General features: G+C 33.6%; 2 protein-coding genes across 2 annotated transcripts; one reads left to right on the forward strand and one right to left on the reverse strand.

Annotated features, from left to right (window-relative positions):
• The first annotated feature begins 1,877 nt into the window (after positions 1-1,877).
• On the forward strand, positions 1,878-9,176 carry LOC114416671 (DEAD-box ATP-dependent RNA helicase 27-like). The gene is made up of 11 exons (XM_028381625.1): positions 1,878-2,257; positions 2,442-2,813; positions 4,292-4,375; positions 5,279-5,320; positions 5,601-5,672; positions 5,758-6,057; positions 6,937-6,975; positions 7,089-7,193; positions 7,438-7,506; positions 7,595-7,720; positions 8,655-9,176. Exons 1-11 carry the CDS (start codon positions 1,949-1,951, stop codon positions 8,778-8,780), a joined length of 1,644 nt encoding a protein of 547 aa, XP_028237426.1. The 5' UTR covers positions 1,878-1,948; the 3' UTR covers positions 8,781-9,176.
• Positions 9,177-11,265: 2,089 nt separating this feature from the next.
• LOC114415976 (protein ASPARTIC PROTEASE IN GUARD CELL 1-like) lies at positions 11,266-12,829 on the reverse strand. Its single transcript, XM_028380843.1, has 2 exons — positions 12,501-12,829; positions 11,266-12,121 (listed from the first exon to the last, which is right to left on the reverse strand). Exons 1-2 carry the CDS (start codon positions 12,827-12,829, stop codon positions 11,266-11,268), a joined length of 1,185 nt encoding a protein of 394 aa, XP_028236644.1.
• Positions 12,830-13,814: the final 985 nt, after the last annotated feature.

Raw genomic sequence — 13,814 nt, forward strand, 5'->3', positions numbered from 1 at the left:
CATTATGAAAGAGTTACTTAATCATGTTTATGATTTATCCTATGAATCCATACATTGTTTTATAAATATTTTGAGTATATATTTCACACCACATGTTGATACAAGTAAATGTTAATGTTCCAACAAGAGATTGTGTCTTAGACCTCATTTTAAAGAGTAATTATAAACATAATTGTTGAAAGGCTTAATTAGTGTTCTAGTCCCTGAATTTAAGGGGAGGTAATTTTTTTAGTCCCTGAAATTTAAAAATGTTTTTTTTAGTCCCTGAATTTTGACAAATTGTTTTTTTAGTCCCTGACATAGTCAATTGATATTTTATGTTGATTTTTAGCACTTTGTGATAGTTTTAAAATGTAAATTCAAAATGAACCAGCATTATGATTTAATTTGAAAAATCAATCTATTTAATTTCTTGTCAAACTAGTTTCAACAACTTTTGAAATAAGTATAAAAATTGGTCTTTGGTATCAAAGCTAGTTTTAAACAAGGTTTAATTGTTGTTTTAGTTTCTAAATTTGGGGTATGCGCCTTTTTAGTCTCTAAAATTTTAAACTATTTTTTTTTCTTGAATTTTGACAAATTATCCTTTTTAGTCTCTTGCACAATAAATTGATACTTTTTGGCGATTTTTAGCTAAAATTAATTTTTATTTTTTAGCCGCTTGAATTTGCATTTTAAGATTGCCATAGTGTTAAAAAACCGTCACAAAGTGCTAAAAATCGACATAAAGTATCAATTTATTATATCAGGGACTAAAAAAACAATTTGTCAAAATTTTGGGACTAAAAAAACACACCTGCTAAATTCAAGGATTAAAACAATAACTAAGCCTTTTAGAAAGTACTATTTTGGAAAATATCTTTGATTGGTTGAGTTTGGGTTTTTTTTTTCAAGAGTTAATGATATGATAATTTTATAATGACTCAATCCAATGACCTAACCTAATTAAGTTTAATTTGATTGAGTTAAAAAATAGACTAAAATCAATTCAATTTGAACCACTTGCACTCCTAAACTCATGATAGAATCCACCATTTACTACATGGATGATTAGGGTTGACAAAATGGACCTGACCCAATTGGTTAGCCAGCCCGACCCATAATTAGAGTTAAGTTGGACTATAAAAAAGACATGACAAATAGAAATGAGTCCTTTTGACCCAGTCCATATAGCCGATGGGTCAAATGAACTTTGGTTGCGGGTTGGACTAGTTAGTAATATATAATGAATATGAAATAAAATATAATTTATAATTTTATATTATAATTTAAATTTTTTAAAAGACAAAACATATTCACTAAACATAAAATAAGTATTCAAAAGAAGTAACAACCCCAAAATAATATTATTAATTTGAGTATTCATCAAACATAATTTAAATGATTTTGTCAATACTTGTGAAGCGATATAAATGCATATTAAATAATTTTTTGCCTTTGGATTTTTTTTATATAGAACCATTTTTTTATTTTTTTTTATAAATTTTTAAATTGACACAAATAGACCTAATATCTAGATATAGGACTAAACCGAACCTATAAAATTTAAGTCCAAAAGAATATAAACTGAATCATGACTGGTCATTTTCATGATCACTGTTTGACCCAATGGAACAGATCAGATTGTCCTGTTCATTTTGCTAGTCCAATGAATGATTAGATTTAATTAATCATTAATCAGTAAAAACTAATTATAATTAGTTGAATATGATAGTTAAATATTTTTCTTATAATATATTCATCGATATATTAAATGATATTCTACTGTAGAGTCCAAAAAATAATAATATTAATAATAATAATAATTATTGAAAATTAAAAAGAAAAACCCGGAGAACCAGAAGTTGAAGTACTCGCTTGCTATAGGGTTTAGGTTAAATACTTTGAGAGTAGTCTGGTTATTCAGCTCTCACAAATACTAGTAGAAACAAAAACCGCGGAAGCAGCCATGGCCGAAGCAGAACACAACGATCCCACCTCGCCGGAGCGCGAGGACCAAACCAAAAGCAACAAAAAGAAGCTCCGAAAGAGAAAAAGACCTCAAAAGACCGAGCAGAAACAAGAGGAGGAGAAGAACGATGCGAACATTGATAGCGCCCAAACACAAACTGAAGATGAAGGAGAGAATCAAGAAGACACAAATGTGAACAACAACGTCTCATCTGGAATCATGAGCACCGAGTCTTTCTCCTCTCTGGGCTTGTCCGAACCCACTTCCAAAGCCATTGCAGACATGAGCTTCCACCGTATGACTCAGGTAACGCCGTTTTGCCGTTTCCTCTCTTTTATTTATTTATGTTTTTATTATTTTGGCGACAAAGCTTTTTCTCCGAGTATGTAACGCAACTGGATAGTTAGGACTTGAAGTCGAACTCGAGAACACTGGTTAAGCTAATTAATTACATCTATTCAAGAATTAAAACCATGTTTATTGAATTTAGATTCAAGCGAAGGCAATTCCGACGCTTCTGACCGGGAATGACGTGCTTGGTGCGGCGAGAACGGGTGCTGGGAAAACCCTAGCGTTTTTGGTTCCGGCGGTGGAGTTGTTGTACAACGTTCAGTTTACGCCGCGGAACGGGACGGGTGTTGTTGTCATATGCCCGACGAGGGAGCTGGCGATTCAGACGCACGCCGTGGCGAAGGAGCTGCTGAAGTATCACTCGCTGACGCTTGGGTTGGTGATTGGGGGTTCCGGGAGGAAGGGAGAGGCGGAGCGCATTATGAAAGGGGTGAACCTGTTGGTGGCGACGCCGGGAAGGCTTCTCGATCACCTCCAGAATACGAACGGGTTTGTATATAAAAACTTGAAGGTAAGTTGTGGATTGTTAACCCGATTTCGGTTGGTTATGATATGTGTATGTTCATTTGTGTTAACTTTTCCATAAGTATTTATAGGAGAAGAAAATAAGAAGGAAAAATGAAATAAACTTCTTCCATTAGTTTATGCACGAGTTAATATCAGCTTTCTGGAGACGCTAAATGAGAAAAGCTTAAAAAAAGATGTTTTTTGATGTGTTAATTCATAGTATATGTGTGCTTGTTTGTTTTGTGAATGGTTAAATTTTGGAATACAATAGCTTATTTTTCTGAAAAACTGTGAAATTTCCTCAAAGTAAGCTGATCCAAAGAACTGCATGAGGCTATTCTCTTATGCACAGTATTTGCTTTGGACCTTGGAGTTTACTCTTTACATTTTGTTTAATTCCTTGGAGTAGTACCTGTTGAGAAGACTGAAACTAGCTGAAGATGATGTGAGAAGACTGATATAGACTTGAGTGAGAAAAACAGATAAATTGGAAGATGATCTGAATTCTGATTGAAAGGCAAGCAAATTTTCAGGAAAACCATTAAAAAAGACCTTGCTCTGAATGGTTTTATTGAAAAATTGGTTGGTAATAGAGCCAAAGGACCAAGGTTATCAAACTCGAGAATTTACGTAGACTTGTGAGAGTTTCATAAACTCGACTCGTGAACTTAACTCGTTGACTCGTAAGAGTCCACTTCATATAAAAATAATAATAAAATACTTAAAAATAACATACTAATTAAACATTTTAACAATATAATAAATCAAAATAGTAAATTATAAATTTCACAATACTTAAATAACCAAGTCTAATAATGCATCACTACTAAATAATAACTTATAGATATTATAGTAGTAGATCATTCCCATCGAGGGTTTGATGTTATTAGAAAACAAGGGTTTGATGTTATTAAAGGTGAATTTTTTTTTATTCGGGTACAACACACTAAACGTAGATATGTTGAACACTAAAGAGACAGAAAACAACCCAAAATCACTTACATTTTGGTCTAATTTTTTTAACTTGTTGACTCATTGACTCGGTGATAAACTCGAGAGTCTACCGAGTTTACTTGAAGTTTATAAAGTCTATCCAGAGTCTACTAAAAAGAGAGTTTACACGAGTCAACTCACAAAAGATAAGTGGTCTCGTAAACTGTAAGAGTTAGCGAATTAACTAGAGAGTTTGATAACCATGCAAAGGACTTTGTTGTAGTTGTCAATTTGCATCTGTTCTGCTGACATAATTCAGATGTCCTTACAGATGCTTAGCCTTGTTGCGTCCTAAACTTGTTTGTTGTTTAAGTTGTTGAAGAAACTAGGCATAAGGAAGAAGGGAAGATGGCTGCTCTTTATAACTTATGGTGTTTGAGACGTTTGTCTCTTCTTGTATCTGAAATATTAGTAAATGCATGCATATGTAAGTCTATGTCTTGGTTATCCTTCTTACTCTGAGGTCTGAGTTCTTGCTTGACTTGGCAGTGCCTCATGATTGATGAAGCTGACAGGATATTGGAAGCAAACTTTGAGGAGGAGATGAAGCAGATTATTAACATACTTCCAAAGGTATACAGAACTTTTGCAATGTGTTTCTGTTTTCTCCTTCCCCTCCCCCTTTGTAATGCAGTAAGGTTATGAAATTTTAATACAGTAATGAAATTGTGTCATGTCCAACACTCCAAATGTGTTGCTGCTTTGTGGATGGGATTAGTTATCTGTAAAACATCAAATACTGATGCAATAGCTATTACAATATCATTTAAGAGAAAACTAAGTTGGGCAAATAATTGACAGTAAATAGGTTTCTGAATGAGAGTGTCTTTTGAGCTGTTAATGAAAATGAATGACAGTTTATGGTGCAACCCAAAAAATATGTTTTTAAAGGTCTAGAAAGAAGCAAATATAGACTGGAGGTGACCTTGTTAAGGAAGGTTCAAATCCCATTTAATGTCTTTTTTAACAAACATATGAATATTTTTTTTTCTCCATCAATAAGATGTAAAGTTGTGGAAGGTGGTTTTCAACTTCTGTTTTTGCATGACTGGTGTATTTCTGGTGCTATGGCTTTTAGGTTTTTGCTCCTCTGCACCACTTTCTGTGTTTAGATACTGACCATAATACCTCCTAGTGAGTTTATTGAGTCTGAATGCCAGCAGCTGCTTGCTGTTAAACTTGTAAAAAAGTGATAGTACCAATATTTTCTATCTGACTGTATTTTTTTCTGGTAGCTATATGGTTTCAGTATCAATGTCCCTTAGGATCTAAATATATGTGTGTCAATTGAATAGCTTGTTTTAGGTTTGGGGACATCTTTGAAGGCTGAGATGTAGCTGCTGTTTCTCCTATTTTTTTCCCCCTTCTTGCCCTTCATGTAAATTAGATGTAGCTTTAAGTCTATATCTAGTTTTTGTTTATACCTAATATTAATATATCTGAGTATGGAAAATTAATTTGTTTTTCATTTTACAGAAAAGGCAAACAGCTTTGTTCTCAGCTACACAAACAAAGAAGGTTTGTTCTTCATTTTCATCCTTTATCATGTTCCTTTCTCTAAAACAAATCTTAATTCCAGTTTTGTTTTCTTTATTCAATTTTTCTAATTGTCACACCATATAAATGTGCATTTTGCCCTTGATACACTTGAAGTGGTGAATGCTTGATAATGCATGTTATGTTTGAAAACAAGATTCTGGGGAATGCAGGCATATTGTCTGTGTTTTCCCCTTGTTTTCTTTATTCAATTTTACTTATTGTCTGTGTTTTTGGATAAATTTTCCGTGTTTAATTACAGGTTAAGGATCTTGCTCGCTTATCATTTCAGACAACTCCTATCTATATTGATGTAGATGATGGGAGAAAAAAGGTGATGCCTCTTCACTAAAATATAAAACTTGAAATTTGTTATTTCATCATTATTATGTTAACTGACATGATCCATATGAATGCAGGTCACAAATGAAGGATTGCAGCAGGGCTATGTTGTTGTTCCCTGTGCTAAACGTTTTGTTGTTCTCTATTCATTCTTGAGGAGATACCAATCAAAAAAAGTGATGGTCTTTTTCTCTTCATGCAACTCTGTCAAATTCCATGCAGATCTTCTCCAGTGCACTGGGTTGGACTGCTTAAATATTCATGGAAAACAAAAGCAACATGCCCGCACTACTACGTTCTTCAACTTTTGCAAAGCAGAAAAGGGGATCTTGCTCTGTACTGATGTTGCTGCTCGGGGACTTGACATACCGGATGTGGTATGCTATTTTTTCTTATTAAGTTACATGAATATTTCTGGCCTTTACATGTGATTAGGTTCTATCATACTTTTAAGGTTTTAACCTTAAGACTCTTCAGTTTCAATTTGCAACCAATTAATCACAACTGCCCGCACAGAAACATTAGACTAGAACAATAAAATCTTTGTTTAGAAGAACTTCCATAGTGAAGAGAAAGAAGGAAGGGGAATTCTGTTGTAAGTACTATAAAACCTAGGTAACCCTTTCTGGTTGGTTGCATCCTTTGTCTTCGGATATAGAATCCAATGGAAGATGCAGGCGCACCAAATTTAGTAGGGTACCCAAGAACCCTCCAAGAAAGAAACGTGAGCTGGAGATAAGATATGTTACTAATGAGAGAAATGACATATTACTAAATTATGAACATACAGGGAAGGCACATCAACTAAGCCAAGCTGACCAACTGAGTTACATTACAAGGCTAAGAAGACCAAATTATCTCACTCACAATATAGACAATAACAAACTAACCACATTAAACACTGCTGAAGTGTCTTGACTCTTGATCACTTTACTCTTCTCAAAACCTTGTAATGATGCTGTGAAAATGCTCATCAACATTCCCAAAAAATACTAGAGTTAACTACATGAACAGCCAGCTGCTGGACAGTGTAAGAATAAATGGTGACTGGTCTAAGAAATATTTGGAGGGAAACTTTTATGTGTTCTGCAAAGTTCAAGAAGTCATTTGTGTTGGTTCTAATATGTAATGACAGTAACACAGTTCAACTTGAATACTTAACAATAGAATAGGCCTGGAAATCATTTCTGTGAATTAGAAATCAATAAAGGGTATGTAAACATTTTATCACATTTTTCCCTTTTTCTGCTTTGCAGGACTGGATTGTGCAGTTTGATCCACCTGATGAACCAAAGGTGCTTCCTGTTCTTTATTGATGGCTATTGGTTATTATTTTTTTTTTTCCATTTGTTTCTTTGTAGTCTTATACATCAATACAAAAGATAACATGTGATTATACTGCTTCCAGGAATATATCCATAGGGTTGGTAGAACAGCTCGTGGGGAAGGTGGAAAAGGAAATGCTTTACTTTTCCTGATTCCTGAAGAATTGCAATTTCTTCACTATTTGAAGGTCAGTTTTTTCTCTAGTGCAGAAGGTAGTAGTAGGCTTCTAATGTTTGCTTTATCTTAGAGAGTTTCAATATAGATTACTTGAGGAAACTGAGTTTTCATGCCTTATCCTATTTATGAGATTATCTCAGTTGAAGTGTATAAAATTAAGTGATGAAATAAAAGTATAATATAATACAGGTTTGACAATTATTCTTGGATTATTATCCCGAATCATTAAATTTTAAACTTATGCTTAATTTCAGGCCGCAAAGGTTCCTGTGAAAGAATATGCATTTGATCATAAGAAGCTTGCAAATGTACAATCTCAACTGGTATATTCCTGCTCCCAAGTGCTAATTAAATTTTTTTTAATGTGTTAACCAAAGTTTATCTTACATGGCACCATTTGGATTTGTGCAGGAGAAGTTGGTGGCTGGCATTTATCATTTGAATGTTATGGCTAAAGATGCATATAGGTCATATATATTAGCATATAATTCACACTCCATGAAAGATATATTCAATGTTCACCGCCTTGATTTACAGGTAGAGCCTTCTCATTACATTATTGTTATTTTCATGATTTGCTGAACTGTTTGAATATTCATGCCCATCAAATAGAACATACACTATGTGAACTGCCCCTTGAGGGTGTGCACGCATAGACACCGACATACCTTCCCTGACATTGTAAATAAGCTGCCTCTTGAAGTTCTACTAGTTTATTTTCATTTTAATCTCTAACCTCGGAATTTGGGGGGGGGGGGGTTGAGTTAGTAACAAGATTATAAGAATAAATGACTGAAACAAAAATATTTACACATGGCAACATAAAAAAGAAGTTTTGATTGTATTCTTCATTCTTTAACACTTTTGCAGTTCATCAAATTGTGGATTCTAGAATATAGAAAATCGACACAAAGAGGGTTGTGACAAGCTATTGATAACTTTCCCTTGTTCCTTTGTTACCTACCCCACTCCACTATTCTTTAATTTTGTCTTTCTTTCTCATAAACCTGGTGCATTCTTCCCCTCCTTACCTAACATCTTGTATCAAACACTGGCAATTGTCAATCTGCTTTCTTTCCTAGGGTAACAAGTATTTCTCTCCCGCTTCTCTATCCTTGTTCTTTGCTAAATAGTTAGCTCTCTCAGGCCTCTGTTTGCCATTATTCTAGCTGCAAGAGGAGTAAAGCTCTCTAAAAAAGCATGGCAGAAAATGCTTAAAAGATTTTGTTAGTAACTTTATTAATTTAACAGGAGCAATAGTTAAAATTTTCCCATTCAGGGATTTTATCGAAAAGGTTGTTGTGTTCTTTTGTGCACTTTGTGGCAGTCTGGCTCATGTAATAATTATTTATATTAACCATGTTATACCTTGTCTATCACAATTTATCAAATTTCTAGTCAAATTGTTGCACGGTAAATCATGTATAATGTTGACTAAAATATGATAGTATAACTTACTGTACTTTCGCAGGCTGTTGCTGCTTCATTCTGTTTCTCAAACCCACCGAAGGTGAATCTGAACATAGACAGCAGTGCTTCAAAGCATAGGAAGAAAATACGCAAAGTAGAAGGAAAAATTAATAAAGGCAATTTGTGACGTCTTTTAGCAGCAGACAATAATGTCACGGCTGTGCAGTGGTGTGATCCCCACACAACCCCCATAAAGTTTTGGTAGGAACCCCAATTTTATATGAAGAGAGATGGATTTGTAACTTCATCAAACAACCTTGGTTATTAGAAGCATCAGAAATTTTAAATTAGAATGGGTTATGCGCATTTTTGAACTGTAATATTCAACATGATTTGTAAGCTTATTTTTTAGAATGGGTTATGCCTATCCCATGTTACAATTTGTAAGCTTATTTTTTTGTTATTGTTGTGTTCAACGTGTGGTCTAATTCTTTGCCGTTTGTGTTAGTTTTTTTGGTTTCATTCTTTTGTTATGTAGTTTTGTGTTCCTAATTACACTAGTCTGGGCCCCCTTTCTGGTTTACCATTGATCGTTTAATTTAGACCCCCTTTCTTATCTCCATCCAACATCACACCTCTATAATTATAAAACGTGGTTTGCTGTGGCGTTTTAATTAGAAAAGTAGCTAGAAAACATGAAAAATAAGTTGGGCTGTCCGAAGATGACTTGATCAAACTTTACCATATGGTACGTTTTGAATAGAATCTCTATGATTAAAATGGGCTTTTTTATAAAACCAGAATAGTGTAATTTTTTTAATAATTACCAAATGGGTGGATTTTAAAAAAATTATGAAAATGGGTAAATTGTGCCTCAAAAGATGATTTCAACATGAAAAAATTGTGCTTAGGCTATTTTACTTTTTTATTTTATTTTTTACTTTATTAAAAAATAGTGATGATTATAAATCGTCATTGCTTCTTTAGTCACCATAAAATGAACAGTTGTCTTTTTCTTATGTTGCGAAACAATTTGTGGTGATTTTAGAAATAATTTGTGGTGAATTTTTTAATTGTCACAGTTTTTTTAATAAAAAAGAAAACTGAAAAAGTGAAATTGTTTTAGGAGTATGATTTCTTCATGTTGAAATCATCCTTTGAAGCATGATTTATCGATTTTTGTATTTTTTTTTTAAAAATCTATCCATTTTAATAATTTATGAATAAAATTATACCTTTTTGATACAAAGGCCATTAAAATATGTAGAGCTGCTAATTCCCGTCCTAAATATTGAAGTTACTTGACCCGACCCTCAAAGATATTAAAGACACGAGAATAAGAATGATTGGAAGCTAATCGAAATCTCAAGAATGGCTTTATGGCACCATTTGTTTGTTGCATATGTACTTGTCATGTCAACTTTATGTGTGCCACTTTAGACATAAAGGAAGAACTAGTCCTATCGCGTGTTTATATGCGTTCTGCATGAAATACCTAGTGGTCTTCTAACTTGGATTTTCAACTTGTCTACCAATGACATTTTTTCTTTTCGACAACCAAACAATCTTGCATTACAATTAGAGCTGGGCAAACATGCTTGGATTCGAAGGATTCATATAGGTCACCTATGAAACCCACAACCCGCACAGTATGAGTTTTATTTTTTGAACCCGTTTAAAAAGTGGATTTTTTAGGTCGTCCCGCATAACCTACAGGTTAAATGAGTTTTACCGGCAGACCCGTGAATATTTTAACCTTTACTAAAATAACAAAATAATGTGTGATTTAGCCAACATTTGGGTGCTTTAGCAAAACTAAAACCCTAAAACTAAAAATGTATTCACGCGACATATTCCCTTTCCCTATCTTCTTCACTTTAGTCACTTCTCTCATCACGCTCCACCATGCCTCCATGACTTCCACGGCTCCTCCATGCAGCCTTGCTCTCCACCACGCTGTCACTCCTCAGCCCTCATGCTCGTAGTCTTTCTCTCTCTCTCACTTGTAGAGTCGTAGTCTCTCTCTCACGTGTTCACAGCCTCTTGTGTGAATGTGGGCTGGCCTGCAAAACCCGCGAGCTATGCGGGACGGGTGCGGGTTAAAAAACAACCCTTTTAGAATGCAGGCTTTGCATATCTCATGAATTAAAAAACATATTGAAGTTGAATCATTTTATTCATCAACAAGTTCAAAATGAAGTTATTCAAATTGCGTATATTTGAATTCATGATCAATTTGATGATGCATTTAGTTAGGTGTTGCCAAATGCACAATTCATCTCTTACTTTTCAAACTTGGCTCAATCTATCCTCTTGACCTAGCTTGAGCTTGAAGTGGAATATTGAATGAAAGTTCTAAAATCAAGGAACGACTCTACTGTTAGTTCTTATAAGTTAGTTATATGTACCAAATTGTTGATAAATATCTTTGTATGATTGGTTTTTTCTTCTACTATATTTTAGAACTAGCATTAATATCTCCTAAATTCTATGTTAACATTTATTTTTTAGTAATTTTTTCATGCTATAATGAGTTGTAATACGTACATTATATACGTGTATGAACATCAAAAACATCTCAAATGGGTGACATATTACGTTAAAATGAAAACTAAAGTCTAAGAAATAAAAATAATTCAATAAATTAAACAACCAGTTGTGCTCTCACCCTTCTAACACTTATTGTAAGTGAAAACAAGGATCTCATTAACCAAATCATAGGTTAACAGGGTTCCTTGGAGGTTGTTACTGCCAATCACAGTAAGTGCAGAATCTTTTCCTTCAGCAAACGATAGACAAACTGTTCCCTCTTCAACTTGTAAGAGCAATTGGTTGTTGTCCAACTTGAAGGACACAAAATTTAGACCCGCAATATCACCATTTTGAAAGAAAAATTCAATGGTTGGATACACGTTGGTTGGATCTTCTTTGTAGCAAAACTCTAACTCTTCAAACCCCGACTTCTTAGTAAGGTTACCATTTGTTTTAAGTATCTCTGACCTGAACACACTATACGCTTCCCCTGGCAAATAGGTTAACACAGTTCCCATATCTATAACAATCCCACCATCATAGTTCAAGCCATAACCCCAAACTCTAGATTGAATATCCAACATGAACCCGTTAATGCTTATTCCCACAAATTGCACAAAGTAATAGTAAGGGTACCTATTGTTCTCACTCAAGGGAACCATAATAGAACCATTGGTGTTACCATTTTGGTTTGTTTTAGGTGGTTGTGTGTCATAAAACTCAAGAGAAGAGGGTTTCTCTGATCCAAGACTCACTACGCAAAATGAAAAGGCCTTTGCATGAAGTTGACTTTGCACTGAAAGTGGACCACGTCCAAGGCCAAAAACTCCTGAAAATTGAGTCCTAAAGGGTCCCTCATATGAGTCCCCACACCCCATTATAAAGTCCTTGACTTGAATGTTGGAGTGCTCAAAATTGAGGGTTTCAGTTACCATCATACCAAAGGAGCGAGATTGAGACATGTTGGCATAATCATATTCATATTGCATGTTGTACCTGTAAGATTTAATGTCTTATGTTAGAAGTATGTGACTTATGAAAGACTAATTAATAAATAATTGGATTATGACTTAAAGTAAAGTGATTTCTAAAAACAGTTATTATTTAATGAGAGTAATGATTTTAAGAAATTAATATCCACTAATATGAAAGTATTTTTAACCCTAAAAGAGTCTAAAAGGAAGACTGATAAGAGAGTGAAATCTTGATTTCTATCTCTCAAGCAACTTAAAATGCATCAAAGATTCGTAGAAGTTTTGTTATAAAGAAAGGTACATATATTATTTCCTATTAATAATGATAATCATTAATTGATTCCTAGGATTTTGTTTAATTTTATATTATAAAGATTCCTAGAAAGCTATAACTTACATACCTACAAGTCCATCCAGTGCAGTTTCCAAAAATGCCCCTCATCATAGGGATGAGGCACGTGTCGGAGTAGCAGCCAAGTTCTTTGAAGGAGGTTGATGCACGTGTGTTGAAGGGAGGGCGTTGCATGGGGTAGCAGTTGCTGCAAGGGTCGCATTGGAACCATGTGATGGGGCTCCCTGTGTCAATCATAACGAACACAATTTGCACTGGGGTACCCACCCACAAGAACATTGCGTAGGCATCATCTGCAGAATATATATCTGATATGACTTTCGTGTTAGGATAATAATGAAATCTTGCATGTGGCTTGAATGTGTCATATTTCAGCATTGCCCTATTGTATAGTGGGATGCTGAGTATGGTAGCAGAGTGGGATAGAGGAATGCTTGTTATTAATAATGCACACCAAAGTGTCAATAGAATATTCATTTTGGCAATTAGCTAATGGCAAATTGCTAGTTGTTGGAATGCGCCCCTTTGAGGAGTTTTCTTAACTTTTTACATATATTGTTTTGTGAGAAATCTGTGTCATTTGAGATGAGCCTTGGGTTTTGTTAACTCATTTCATTTGCCTGGCTCACACGAAACGTTAAAATGATCGTTAGTAAACATTAGGATAGCATGTTATGCCACTTATTTTTCATTACAAACCTACCCGCTCTCTAATGTGTACATCAGTAACTTTCTGTATTGATTTATGAACAAATAAATTAATAACACAAAAAAAGGTTATTTATTGATAATATAAAAAGTTTTTAACAATCATTCAATTACATCTCATCATACAATAAATTTAGTAATTTTTAAAATAATTATCTTAAAATAATTTAAATGATAATTTATAATTAAATAATAATATAAAACTATTTTATATTATCTGTACTTATATATTAAACTCAATTAATAATACATGTACAACTTTAATAAAGATTAAATATGAGACCTTGCACTAACTACCGGTTCATCTCATTACTAGACTAATCTTAATGAGTAATATATAATATTTTTTATCATCTTGTAATAATTATCTTAAAGGATATATAAAAAATATAAATTGTGATTGATTGACAACATATTAAAAATATATGCCAATTAAACTAAAAGTTTTACCAATAAACTTCTTTTTTCCTAAAAATATTTCTAACAATTACTTACTTTACTTAAAACTTATTTTAACAAAAAAATAACGGGATTGATTGATCTCACAAAAATAAAACAACCCATGATTGATGCAATTGTTTATGTACTTAAAGATGATTAATATAACTTTTTAATTGCACCAATTATTTACTATGAGGTTGCTAAATCCCCTTTT

The sequence above is a fragment of the Glycine soja genome, chromosome 6, assembly GCF_004193775.1.
Source record: "Glycine soja cultivar W05 chromosome 6, ASM419377v2, whole genome shotgun sequence".
NCBI lineage: Eukaryota > Viridiplantae > Streptophyta > Magnoliopsida > Fabales > Fabaceae > Glycine > Glycine soja.